Raw genomic sequence first — 14,730 nt, 5'->3', positions numbered from 1 at the left:
TAATGTAAACATTATATTTAATAATATCTACATAAAGCAATTTGATTAATTTCTATTGTTTTATATCTGGGATCGCTTATGCAAATTTTATCAAGTAAAGAAAAAGTTATAATGTTCAATATCCCTAATTTGTCACACCATTAAGTTCTACAGCCACTTACTAACCAAGAGTATCAAAAGAATGAGAAGGACGCACTATCATCAGAGAGAGACATTTATTTTAAAAAATTCCATGTTTAAAGTCATTCACAATATTCTGGATGGATACTAGGTCCTAGTCCTTTCCAGCCATTGTTATTATATAAGTTGTATACCTAATAACAACTGAAAAGAAGTTAATAGTGTAATGCATTAGTCATATTGAACATAATTACTTTTCATTTAGTTACATATTTGATAAAATAACTACATAATCAACATCTTTTATATTGGCTCATCTCAATGCTAAAACTTAGACAAGCAAATTCACTTGTTTAGATAAAGTGCTTAAAAACTTTTCTTTCTTTCTTTAACTCTTTCTGCACTGGGCATTAAAGAGGGCCTTTTTTTCAACCAAGTCCATTATGGGTTCCAACAGGTCTGGATGGACTACTCCAAAAAATTTCTCAGGTCTTTTGACCTGTATGGATTCAATCCCAGGTCCGAGTTAGTAGGCTGCCACCTTAATTGTTCAGCTATCAATAAAACCTATTACAGTAGAGCCTCGAAAACTCGGCACTCGATAACCCGGCACTCTGGATAACTCGGCCACACCTTGGCAGGGCAAAAAAATCCTTAATTAATTAATTTTCATTATAGACAGCTTTATTCCTCATAAAGTATTTTTCTGAGGTCTGTCTTATCAGGTAAATTACTGTACACAACATATTCATTAATTTTCATTTTCATGTAGTAAAGGCTCTATGCCTTCATAAAGGACGTACTTTTCCTTTGTTTAAGGGTATTTGGGCAGTTTATTCTCTGTTGTATTCTCAAGTAAACAATACATACAAGTACAGTACAGTATTTTCTGAGGAAACACTCGTATTTATTTTTTTAACCCCATTCCTGATAACCTGGCATTTTCACAAACTCGGCTACCCTTCGGTCCACATTAGGCCGAGTTTTCGAGGCTCTACTGTATTGGAGTTCACTCCAACAAAGCAGCTTTTTTTGTTATTCTATATATGTAAATCATTTAAAGTCACTGTAAAATAAAACTGAAATATATTTGAGTATTAATAGAAAATAACAATTGATTTTCAAATAGTATTTTATTAATAATTCAAAATTGCAATCATTTTATAAAGAAAAGAATATTATTAAACTAAATTTTTTATAAAATTATATAATTCATTAAATGGTCTAAGTACAAAAACATTAATATCAATATAAAAATTGAATACATTAAAAATAATTTTCTTTCACTTAAATTTGCAAGGTCAATAATAGATTTGATAACTGTAAAGACTGATTGATTGATTAATTGTATTAAGTAATATTCATATTGCTAAAAGAATTTGGATATTTCTTCAAATTATTTTTAGGCTGGCAGTGGTAGACTGATTGATTGATTTAAACAAAAAAGCTTTAGATACTGTATTCATGCTATCAATAGCAATAAATAAATATTGTGCAGACCCAAGATAAATCCTAATAATTACTTAAGACGTGCAAAGATATAGTGATATATGATCAGGAATTATTATGATTATAAAAATTAAATTAATTATATTGGACAATTTAATTAAACTCGTTTTATGACAGTGTAATAAATCGTGTTTAGACTGACTTTAAAATATTTTTTATTTGTGTCAATAATAAGTTCCTAATTGTTGAACAAACTGTGCTTAGAAAGATCATGGAAAAGAAAACTTTATATATAAACATTATATGAGTATGGAGATTAAAGTATGAGCAGGTATTTTAATGATTTTTACTAACTTGTAAGATAAATTAGATTGTTAACATTTACTATTGTTTAGTCTGTTAAATTGATCATTGGTTTATTGATTATGGAATTAGATTGTAAACATTTACATACACTCTTTCATTAAATATATTTTATAACCAACTATAAATCATTTACTAGTTGTTGACAATATTTTAAATTATAATTTATTGGTATATTAAATACAGGTGCTCATACTTACGAACATTCAACTTCGAAGTTTTCAGACTTGTGAACAATTTGACTGTATATCTAAAACTTAAATTTTGTGTGAATTCTGAAGTTCTCTTGCTGGTTGTGGGATGGTGTTGAAGTCAGTCTTTAGCCAGTAATAAATAATAAATTTTTAATAAATAAATAATGTAGATTTATTTCCATTGTTTCATCATATTTTGTTTTTGTGTGAATTCTTGATGTTCCATCACTGCTCATGAGGTGGCATCAAAGTTGGTCACATTGGAGTAACAGCATTTTTCACTATTTGCAATTTTTTAAACTTACAATTAGTGTTTCAGAAATAAATCCAAAACAAAATAGTAAATCTAGCAGTGGAGACAAATGCAAGAAGTGTGGCTTTATTGTTGTGGAAACTAAACTTGACATTATAAAACTAAATGCATTAGGTGGAAAAAAAAAACTGTTTGAAACACCAACTACTAAGCAGTAGCAGGTGTTTCAAATAAGCATAATGTATTCTATTAAGTACACTGAAGGATCAAACACTAACAATACATGGTTATTCTGTGTACTTTCTAAGTTAGTTTTTAACTCATGACAAAACCTCTGGAGTTTAACCTGTTCGTATGTATTGGAGCATCTGTATACAAATGCCAACACGACAATTTTAATTAAAAAATTTTTTCCTATTATAACCTCTTAAACAAAGGAACAAATTTTATATACATTACTATTGTTTATTAAATATTTTTGTTAATGTATACTAAAAATAAATTCAGTTAGGAATTGAAAATTTGTCTTGAAGCACATCTAATTATTTCGAATGTATTCAATAAATATTGATTTTAAAAAATTTATTGATAACGTATTGCTAAATTTGAAAAACAAATTTCATTATATGCTATCAATTTTTCAAAACATTATAGAAAAAAGTTCATTGACAATACATAAAAATACATGCTACAAATAATAGAAAATTCTGTCAGTATTTTGTAGTTATCAAAAAGTGTCTTTACAAATCATATTCAAATTTTTGCAGGAAAAATATTTCACATAAGATACGTTTCTTATTAAAAATACAATTAAGGAAAACAGAACTTCTTCAACAGAATTTTATGTAAAAATAATCTGTAGATTACTTGCAGTTTTTATAAAAGGATAACTTGTTTTTTAAACTATGCATCTAAAATTAAATAAAATAAAATATTCAGTAATTAGAACTTGCTGATAAATTTTAACAATTTTTTTTACATGTGTTCAAATGTGGCATAATTAAACAAAATACAATGTAGTATTTTATAAAATGTAGAGTATATTTTTGTAAATAGACTGTAAAAAGTTTATGGAATATGATATGTTGGCAATTTATGTACTGTACTTCACAATATGAATGAATCATCTTTTTCTTCTCTTTCTTTTATCACAGATTTGTAATAAATAGCAAAAGCATTTACTTATATTAATATCATGATTCATCTGTACTTGTTTGTTCAAAAATTTCTAATTTTAAAGTTGTTCGTGTTTCAGCTTCTTGTTCTTTATCTGCTTCAGCATCACCAATCTAAAAATTTAATAGTAATATATACATATTATAATCTTTTAGTTTAATTAGAAAATCTGTTTATACTTATTTAAATAATTTAAGCATGATATGAAAAGTTTTTTAATAGTAGAATCAATATTTTATGATTTAATAAAATTTAACTTGCCTTTGTAGAAGAATCGGCTTCCCAGCCAATTGTTTTTACTCTTTGAGGAATTGATCCATTTGGCCATTGAATACTTGGATAATTCGACATAGCACTTTCTGAATTTCTCATAAATCCATTCATAGTCACTTTATATGGTGATGTATGATGTAATTCTCTTCTTTTTCCATTTGTATAAACTTCCAAACTATTCATTGGAACTGAAGTTGGAGTGCCACTTCTATCTTGAACTCTATCTGTTTCACTATTATTACTAATTAATTTATCACTACTGCTTACTTCTTCAATTGGTTTGACAGTAAATTTGTTTATTTCTTCATTGGTAATTTGAATTGAATTCTCACGATCATTTTTACTAGAATAAAAATAATTGAGGAAAGTTAATTTATTAATTTTAAAATTAATAATAATCAAGTTTTAAATAATAACAACTTACTATTTCATAATGTAAATAATAAGAATAATAATTACAATAAATAAAATTCCAAGCAGTACACCAAAAGCAATTGTAAGAATGTACGAATCATCTTTTTTGATAAGATTTTGAAAAATAAAAGCTTCTGGAAATTTAATAGTCACAGGTACAGTTGAATGTCTAGCAGGTTTACCATCATCAGTTGCAATAGCCATTAAATAACATACAGTTGTGTTAATGGCATCAACATCAACAATTTGCAATTCTCCCATATTTGTAATTGAAAATGCACTATACAATATAAAAATTAAAGTTCAACCACATAATTTTTTAAAATTAACTAATCTGAAATGTAAATGTACAGTACCTGGCATGAAATCCATACAAAGAATATCTTATTGTGTTTTCAGTATCTTCATCTATTGCCTGAAAAATTTTATAGAATTCATTTCATAATTTTATAAAGGTTAACCATTGCATGGAAAAATCCAAGTATTTATAATAATTGTTTTCATATTAGATTATTTGCATTAGACTATAAATTCCTTTACAATTTATCTTAACTTGTGAAAATGTAAAGATATTCTATGAGTTTAAAAAATTTCAGTTTTCATTATTAAAAAATGAAATTCTTTTTTACTGAGTCATATCAATATGTTTGGATTATGTGGTACAATACATAAATATTGGAGTTTTAATTTAAATTTTTCATAATGGCTCACAAATTCTTCATTAAATAATGTTGAGAATCATATATTTCATAAAATGTAGTTTAAACAACCATTTTTATTATGCTTTGTGTTGGGTCATTCTGCCAATTTAAAGAATATTAACTCTCTCAGCAGCATGGAAGTCCTTTTTCAAATACCCATTGTGCAAGTGACTTGAAGCCCTATGATGGCTATGGTTCACAGTTTAAATTTTTATTTTATTTTATTTATTTTTGTAGTTATTGTAGTTATCTGTTTATTTAAAAAAATACATAGAAAAGACTAACATGTCTTGATTTTCACCAAGTCAAATCACCAGGAACAACAGTCTTCCATTGCAGAAACATTTTTTCAGAGGCTACACCTCTGCAAAATATGCAAAAACAGTTTAAAAAGTTTACAGGTGATAAGCAAAACAATTAAAAACTACATAATTTCTTTTAAAAATGGCTGACAAATTTACACACTAAACAAATGCATATAAAACACTAAAATGTCTTGATTATGTTTGTTTGGTATTAATTTTATGTTATTGAGTTATTATTTTCGAATTAGTTTGAAATGAGGCATTCTTTTTATGATTTGTTAATGGTCTGATCACAATGTTTGAATTTGATTTCTAGAATGTAAATGTTTAAACTTTTGTATGGCATTCTGTTATGTATTCTACTTGAGGAAGATCATTAAAAATGATTGAAAATGTTTTGGTTATTAACGTATTGTTGCATTTTAAGGTTGTTTGGGTATGTTTGTAAATGCCAGCATCTGAATGTCCCAAAAATGCATAATTAGCATATTGGGATGTTATCACATGATGCAAAATCATGTCAGTTGTCAGCAAAAGTATTAATCTAGACATGATACTAATATAAATTAATAGATAAAACTATTTACTGACATAAAATGTAAGTAGTTATCTCTCATTTCATATTTAATGAGATGTAGTATTTACAGCTATTAGATAAAGAAGAAAAATTTACTTTTTAGGAAAATATTTTGCATGTCATTCTCTTTGTTTAAAATGAATGTGAGTTGCTTCAAAGAAATTGGTGAATTATATTTAAATTTTTATCCTATTGAATTAATGTTCTAATATATTCAAATTTTTTCTACTCAAAGATTATGGATATCTTTTTTATAATATACGAATTATTTTTTTAAAATTAATAATTATTTATCTAATATATAATCGAGATGGGTTGATAACGATAATAATAAGCGCAGAGCCCAAACAGTTAGGAGTTGAAAGTTGAAATTTGGTACACAGTTAGGGTACATCACAAAAAGATGCACTAAGAAGGAATTTTTCTAAATTCCTCCCCACAGGGGAGAGGGACAGGACTAAGGCTTAACACTTCCATCAACAATGGAAATGACAAGTAACAGTGGAACTGTCAAGAGAAAGTGGCATGCAAGACTCAGATGCATTTTTTTTTTTGTTTTTGTGGGAAATCAAGCATATTTTTAGACTCATCTAAAAATTCTCTAATTAATCCGGAAACAGAAAGACCCAATTCTTGCATTCTGTGAAAATGGGTAAGATTGACTATAATGTAATAATTTTAATCTTTGCTATCGTTACTTTTGCCCGAGCAATGCCGGGCCTACCTGCTAGTATTATAATAAAAACAATTCCAATTGTAAGAAATTGTTTATCCTATAAATTTTTAATTAGAATACATTTTTATAATTAATTTTTTTTATAATTTATTTCAAATTTAAATTCTCTTTATTTCTTTTGTATTGTTAGATATTTCTTCCAATAATTCTTGTAATTGTTTTATTGTTTGTTCTAATTCTATTGTTGTAATTGTTTTAATAAATCAAACGTTAATAAATATTAACCTAAAAAGGGAGTCTACAGTGCCTGAGTGGATAGAACCACTAAACACTGGAAGTTGTCATCTTACCAATAGGATGGCCACGTGGAGTTTTCTGAGTTTTCTAATGGTTATAACACCTAAATAGGGGCCAATTTCCCATAGAAAGTTCTACTGAGAGACATTCCCCTTTGGCAAATCGCTCATTGTCAATTGCCATATACAAATAAACAATAAAATTAAAATTTATAATATTTTGATTTTATTTTAATAAATTGCTTAAAAATTCTTAATTTTAAATATTTAAATAAATAATTTGATAGAGAGAAAAGGTTGTTTGTATGTTATAATTTAGAGTTGTAATTAGGCCCAAGTAAATCTTTCCCCTTTCACTATGATACACGAGAGCCTCTATCATCAAAAAATTAATTGCTTAATTATTGTAAATTAATGAATTTTATTACATTCTGTGAAAAATAACATTAAAAATTTCTCTATCAAATCAAATTCTCTTTTAAACTAATTATATTCATCTATCATACAAAACATAATTAAAATCATGTTATGATATAGGCATTTTCTTGTACTTTGATAAAAGATAAAAAATAATAAGTACAGAACTGTACATCTTAATTATTTATCCAATTCAGTATTTTTAGCTTAATTAAAAGATAAATAAGCTGTAGCATAAAGGTAAGTTGCAGTTTATACAAGTTACAAGAATAAAATTATTTATTATTAAATAATTATTAAAGATATTTGACTTATTTTGATATATATATTTAAAATAAATGAGAAACATGAAATGCATATATATCTTAAAAAAGATTTTCATTTACCTCTACTTTTCCCAATACTGTTCCAGTTCTAATCATAGGATTATTCACTTCAAAAAAATAAGAAGGTTGCAAGAAGGTGGGATTATGATCATTAATATCCAATACTGTTATATTAACTGTAGTAATATCATGCTAAGAAAAAAAAAACATGATTTAAAGCTAAAATTTAATTCAAAGCTTTTCAAATATTAACAATACCTGTTGTCCATCGGAAACTGTTACATGGAAGAGAAAATGCTTCTTTGCTTCATAATCTGGAGGTTTGGCAATCATCACTTCTCCACTGTTTCCATGAAGCATATTTAGACAATTTTCTAAAGATATATTCTAATTACTGATATTGTGTTTCTATATATATTGATTATATTTTTAAAATCTCTTGCCTTCAACTATATTTTCCAATGATGATTTATTAGGCTTATTTTTATTTAATTAAATATTTTATTCCTAGTTATTTCTATTATTTTAATGTTATTGTTATGATTAGCTATTTTCTTACTATTTAAAATTATACTTACAAATTTGATATTAAAAAGTTTTCTTGTTTTTCAACAATGCGAAATTTTGCATCCTAAAAATATATTTTAAAGTCATATATATATTTATTTAAAATAAATTCACATATCAAATTTTATGTCATCATAATTACTGTTTCTAAGGATTTTATTGTTTGTAAAGTTACAACAACAATTCCTCTTGGTGTATGCTCCAAAACTTTAGCATCATATATGGTATGTAGAAATCTAAACTCATTTAAGATAGTTTTCCCATCGCTTATTTGTACAGTTGTAAGGGATTGTCTATCCTCATTATCAATTTGCGTTGCACGTACAACAAGTGTAACTGGAAGCTTAAAATTGACAGGAAGTCTATTTTTAAGTGTTATTTCACCAGTTCTTGTATTTATATTGAAATAAGCTGTCTCCCCATTATCTAGAAATATATTAAAGCTTTTAAAAGTAATATTCTTCATGTAAAAAATATTTAAACTCTAAGCAAAACATTTACTTGCAAGGAAACTATATTCTATGGATGCTCTTATTCCTTCATCTGGATCTACTGCTGAAATAGATGTTGGTAACATCAAAAGTTTTGAACCCTAAATATTTCAAAATTTTAAATAGATAAGATTCTTTATTTTAAAATATTTTACTAAAATTTCTTGAAGTTTTGTAAATATAATTTATTAAAAATATATTAAAAATGAAAACTGAACAGGTTGTGGATTTTCTGGAAGTCTGGCTTTGTAACGCTCAGCAGAAAATTGTGGATTTTGATCATCAGCATCTAGAACAGTAACAGTGAGTGTTGTAAGAGCACTTCTAGGTGAATATCCTTCATCCTAAAAATAAATATATTGGCTTATTGATTTCTTAGTTTGACATTTGTTTGATCGGATTTCAATCTTATCTTCAGAAATGTATCATCTAATAAATCTTCAAATCAATAAATAAAATGATCAGAAAGGATTATTAAGGTCATTTATTAATAATGAATTCTAATTAGTCTATTCCATTCTCATTTTCTTCCTGTAGTTCTTGTATATTCACTAGCATATTTTCTTTTTTTCTTTGCCGATTTCCATCCATGATTAGTATCTTTATCTGATACTTTGATTAAATCAAAACTACTTATTTTTTATTCCTTTAGCCTTAAGAATATCAAAACGACCTTTTTAAATTAAGACCGGTGTGGCTGACAATGGGATGGCTAAGTAATTAGGGACGGGAACGGCCCACCCCCAAAAAATTCCAGAGATTTTTGACCGTCAGGATTTGTTTTTGGGTTCCCCAGTGGTAGGGCAATACCTTAATCGCTCGGCTATCACTCACTACTTTTTCGCTATGGTTTCAATGATTTGGTGGTATAAGACAACACAAGGGGGATGCATCTTGGAGGACGTNAAAATCTTTAATATGAAATATATGATTTTATAATGTTTATTAACATTAATTCAATGTTTAATAAGCATTATATATAAAGTTTGGCAATTAATGAAATTAAAAGTCATTTGATCTACATTATTTTAAACCATTTGCTCTACAATATCATTAGAAACTAGATGAGAATCACTCTGACTATGAAAGCCACTGGAAGTGTTTCCAGAATTACTATGAGATGATGACGAACTAAATATTTCAGAAAATTTTGTTAACCATCTACGCCTGTGAACTGGAGAAACACTTTTAGAAACAGTATTAGTTGCTGAAGAAACTGAAAGAGATGATGTGGATGCTGCCAGAGAGGATGAAGTCATAGTGCTTGGTTGTGGACTTATACTTCTCGATCTACTTCGATTAGGTAGAGTCAACATTGGAAGACTCTGATGAGTGAAATTTGGATAGCATGTCTGAGAAGCCAAATATAAAGGGTGGCAGAAAGTAGGAGATGGTAATGCAACGTTGTCATTAAGTGTTCCTTTGATTGAAATCAATAGTTTCTTCCAAATCCAATCATAAACATCAGGCTTAGTAAAATCAACTTTGGAAACATATTTCAATAATGTAGGCATAGGACAAGGCTTGTACATCAATGGTATCAATTTACGTTGACGTTGAGCTAAACAAAAAAAATTTTTATAAATTGAAATGATCATTGAATATCATTATTTATCAAATACAGTAGCAAGGATTTCAATCTAGATTTTGCAAGAAATGCAAAACTTTTTGATCAAATTGATCATTTGTTTCTTTATAATAATTTCTTGTTAAGTATTAATGATAAAATCTAATAATGAATTTGCTCAATATGCATTGTCTTTCAACTTGTAGAAAGCAAAAAGGATCTGAAATAACTCTTAAACATAATCAAAGAACTGGTTTATTTTAATATAAAAAACCAAGAGCATGACCAGCTAACAGCAAAACTGAAATTAAAGTTGATGAAGAAATTTAAGCAGTCAGAGATTTCAATTTCTTGGATCTAAGATTGATCAAGATGATGAATCAAAACTTGAGATTAAAAGATAGATAACATTTGGATGCACTACCATGATTAGGATGAATAAAATATGGAAAGGCAGAGACATAGGCCTCTTAACAAAGTGAAGGATAGTCAAAGCCATTGTCTTCCCAATAACAACCTATGGCAGTGAAAGTTTGACAATGAAGACGACAGACAGGAAGAGGATTAATGCCTTTAGACTCTGGTGATCTAGCCAATTGTTATAAATCTCATGGACTGTGAGATTTATAACAATTGGCTAGTGAACAAGGAAGTGATAGTCTTTGTATGTGATTTCTGGGTTAAGTTCTAACATATTTTGGATATATCCTGAGAGTCAGGTCAGTAGGAAGAGGAGGCCAGGCCAACAGAAAACATTCTAACTTCAGTCGGCCATGTTAATGCCAACTGATATAGGCATGAACATGGCAGACTTAAAAGAAGCTGCAAGAGACCATGTGTGGAGACAGATGGTCCACAATGTTTGAGGGTCAGTTACAACAATGGATAGATCATATATTTAATTCAAATAATATTTAAAACTTTTTAATATCATTTATATTCATTATGCCTATAATTTTTAGGCATATTATTTAAAATAACAGAAATACAGAACATTTTTGTCTTGCTGGTATATTAATAATGCTATGTCATTAAAAAACGTATTCAATAACAAAAATTTTTTTAATGACATAGCATTATTAATATACCAGCAAAACAAATTTTAAATACAGTACTAATAAAATAGGAATGTGTTAAACATAACTTGTGATTGATGTGTGGATATATATACAGGGTGTATCAGAATGACGTTTTAAAAATTTGGGGGATTGGGGGAAATTGTAAAAATTTGGGGGATCATGTTTTGAACACTTTGATATAAGGAACCTATAGCCGGAAATATGATATGAAGTTTCTACAGCACTTTGCACGTTCTATGTGGTCAGTATGCTGAATGAAACAGCAGAATACAGTATTTATGACAAGTTTTATTGACAAAACAGTAGAGTACAATCAAACTGTACATTGAATCAGTGGCTGCACTAATTTAGAGTAAATATTCAATGTGACGACCACCAACTTCGTTACATAATGTGCAACGATAAACCATGTTTTGTCCAACCCTCTGTAAGATGCCACGCTCCCCTCTGATGGTATTAAATGCTGTAAAGATGTGCTCTGTAAGTGCATGAACAGTTCCTATAAGTGTTGCGTACACAAGGGACTCACGTTAACTAGTTGTGTGTTTACAGCACAGCGCCAGTGGATGCACGGGGTGACCTGAAGGATGGCAAGCACTAAGTACACAATGTCCTGTACACAGGCTCAGTTAGAGCACTGTAGTTGTGTGTTTACAGTCTTCCATCCGCAGCAATAATATGATGTCAATGGACAGAAGGGTAGCTACCAAAGTGAAGGGCGGTCAAGCACTTCCTACCACTGTAGACACTTTAGTTAAAATTTCCGGCTATAGGTTCCTTATATCAAAACATTCAAAATTTCATCCTCTATAATCCCCCAAATTTTTAAAACATCATTCTGATACACCCTGTATATAAACTGGTTGGCAATTTCATTTGAAAAAATTGTTTTTGGATAAACAAACATATGGTTAAGTCAGATATAAAAAAATATTTCTTCACAAATAAGAGCATGTTCTTGTGTGTTTGAATACGTCCTGCTTTGCTTATAAGAGTACAATATTGCTGTGCCAACATAAATTAAGTGTAAATATACTGATACAGTAACTATTCTGTGACATCTCTGTTATAACCATTATTAGAAATAAAAAAATGCTTCTGATATGATAACAGTTTTTAAAAAATTAGAAGAATATAGCGCCCTTTTGTATGTGTGGAAATATGGTAAAAATAATTCACCTACATTATAATTAAATATTTTCTATTCAAAAACGTTTCTCTCTCTCTGAAGGCTTTTTTGGATAAGTAATGTTAGTTTTGCAATTTTGCATTGTGATAGTATTTCAGAAAATGAGTTATTAAATTAATTCATATTCTAAAAACTTGTTTACATAAGTTACCATAATAGCACTCAGTGTCGTACCGTGGCTGTCAGCCGCCCGGGGCAGAGGAAAATTTCAGCCCCCCCCTTATTTAGGTATTTCAACTTGAAAGACCAAAATTCAGTTTTGTCACAGAACAAGAAATGAAAACTTCGGTGGTAGTGCAGCGACCTGTTTAAAATAGTTCTACTGGATATTAGTAGTGTATATGGATGTGAATGGATCGTACAAGCAAAAGAAAAAAAGGTCAACAGGCTTTGAGCTCTTCGGATGAAAAAAGTCACTAGTTCACCCAGCAAGCCGATTCCTGGACTGTCTGGACGATAGCACTATCGTAGGCGCGATGCAAGTATAGATTAGGATGTTTCAAATTTTTACAAGATATTATTATTATTTATTGTGAAATTTTGCCGCCCCCTAAAAGGTAATTTTGCTGTCCCCTAAAAAGTGCCGCCCGGGGTGGGCCGCCCCCGCCGCCCCCACTACGGTACGCCACTGATATCAGTTATCATATAAAATAATTTTCCCCCCTTTGAAAAATCTCTGATCAGTTGCAGTTTTTCATAACTGAAATTTAAAAATTATTTAACCTCTTTGTCTCAAAATTTGCTATTCAAGACTAAATTATATTAACTAAAATTAAATTTTTAAATTTCTTTATCAAATTATTCAATAACTGTAAATATAAAAACAAAAATTTAGAAACAAAGTTTTCAGAACTTCCTATATTAGAAGACTGAACAATCTAGGTTCTACTCAATACATTTGTAAATAAGCACACTAATGGGGAAACTATTTAGAAAAATATTTTAAAAAATTATATTTATAAAATTTTAAGAACAAAAGAAATTAACTTTTTGCTGCACCAAGAGAAAAAAAAAAGTTAACTCCAAAGTGGAGGAAGAATAGTTACTTATTGAAATTTAATACAATGTTATTTCTTAAAATCAGCAGATAACTTGCCCTATCATACAGCCAATACCTGCTTTCAAAGTTTACTTCAAACACATGTTATATATATTGCACAAAAATAATAAAAATGCTATACAATATTATTGTTTAGCATTTTTATTATTTTTGTGCAATATATATAACATGTGTTTGAAGTAAACTTTGAAAGCAGGTATTGGCTGTATGATAGGGCAAGTTATCTGCTGATTTTAAGAAATAACATTGTATTAAATTTCAATAAGTAACTATTCTTCCTCCACTTTGGAGTTAACTTTTTTTTTTCTCTTGGTGCAGCAAAAAGTTAATTTCTTTTGTTCTTAAAATTTTATAAATATAATTTTTTAAAATATTTTTCTAAATAGTTTCCCCATTAGTGTGCTTATTTACAAATGTATTGAGTAGAACCTAGATTGTTCAGTCTTCTAATATAGGAAGTTCTGAAAACTTTGTTTCTAAATTTTTGTTTTTATATTTACAGTTATTGAATAATTTGATAAAGAAATTTAAAAATTTAATTTTAGTTAATATAATTTAGTCTTGAATAGCAAATTTTGAGACAAAGAGGTTAAATAATTTTTAAATTTCAGTTATGAAAAACTGCAACTGATCAGAGATTTTTCAAAGGGGGGAAAATTATTTTATATGATAACTGATATCAGTGGCGTACCGTAGTGGGGGCGGCGGGGGCGGCCCACCCCGGGCGGCACTTTTTAGGGGACAGCAAAATTACCTTTTAGGGGATGGCAAAATTTCACAATAAATAATAATAATAATATCTTGTAAAAATTTGAACCATTTTATTTGATATTTTTGTCACACCTACGATTCGGACTGATTGAAATGAGCATGGAATAGTGTTACCACTTGTTTGGTTTTCACCCGGACAGTCCTGGAATTGACTCACTGTCTGGATGAACTGTTAATTTTGTCTGGGAATATCATGCACAACCTGTCAACTTTTTTTTTTGCTTGTACGATTCATATTCATGCACGTCTCCAATGTCCAATAGAGCTGTAGTTGTTTTTTCTAATGTAGTTGTTACTCCTACCCAAGTCTCCCTAGTCCCTAACTGTAACTGATTTAGAACCGGCATGCACTGCACGTTATTCTTTGCATTGCAAAATGACATTACGCATGCGTCAGGAACTTCTGTTCGAACAAACCTCACCTGCCGTCCGGGTCAGCGATTTCGAAAAGGTGACAACACTAGCA

General features: G+C 28.9%; 1 protein-coding gene across 1 annotated transcript in view; it reads right to left on the bottom strand.

Annotated features, from left to right (window-relative positions):
- Positions 1-1,346: 1,346 nt before the first annotated feature.
- LOC111628566 (cadherin-related family member 1-like) overlaps positions 1,347-14,730 on the bottom strand; it is a 24,829-nt gene continuing 11,445 nt past the window's right edge. Inside the window, exons 5-15 of the mRNA XM_023372390.1 lie at positions 9,633-10,159; positions 8,817-8,942; positions 8,609-8,699; positions 8,250-8,533; positions 8,119-8,171; positions 7,799-7,883; positions 7,601-7,732; positions 4,599-4,657; positions 4,253-4,522; positions 3,817-4,171; positions 1,347-3,668 (exon numbers count right to left, since the gene is read on the bottom strand). Of these exons, the coding sequence (XP_023228158.1) occupies positions 3,573-3,668; positions 3,817-4,171; positions 4,253-4,522; positions 4,599-4,657; positions 7,601-7,732; positions 7,799-7,883; positions 8,119-8,171; positions 8,250-8,533; positions 8,609-8,699; positions 8,817-8,942; positions 9,633-10,159 (2,078 nt within the window). The 3' untranslated portion in view covers positions 1,347-3,572. The remainder of the gene's footprint in view (positions 3,669-3,816; positions 4,172-4,252; positions 4,523-4,598; positions 4,658-7,600; positions 7,733-7,798; positions 7,884-8,118; positions 8,172-8,249; positions 8,534-8,608; positions 8,700-8,816; positions 8,943-9,632; positions 10,160-14,730) is intronic.

Source organism: Centruroides sculpturatus, unplaced genomic scaffold, assembly GCF_000671375.1.
Source record: "Centruroides sculpturatus isolate CEXI.00-Female unplaced genomic scaffold, Cexi_2.0 scaffold217, whole genome shotgun sequence".
NCBI lineage: Eukaryota > Metazoa > Arthropoda > Arachnida > Scorpiones > Buthidae > Centruroides > Centruroides sculpturatus.
This window is presented reverse-complemented; position numbering and strand designations above follow the sequence as displayed.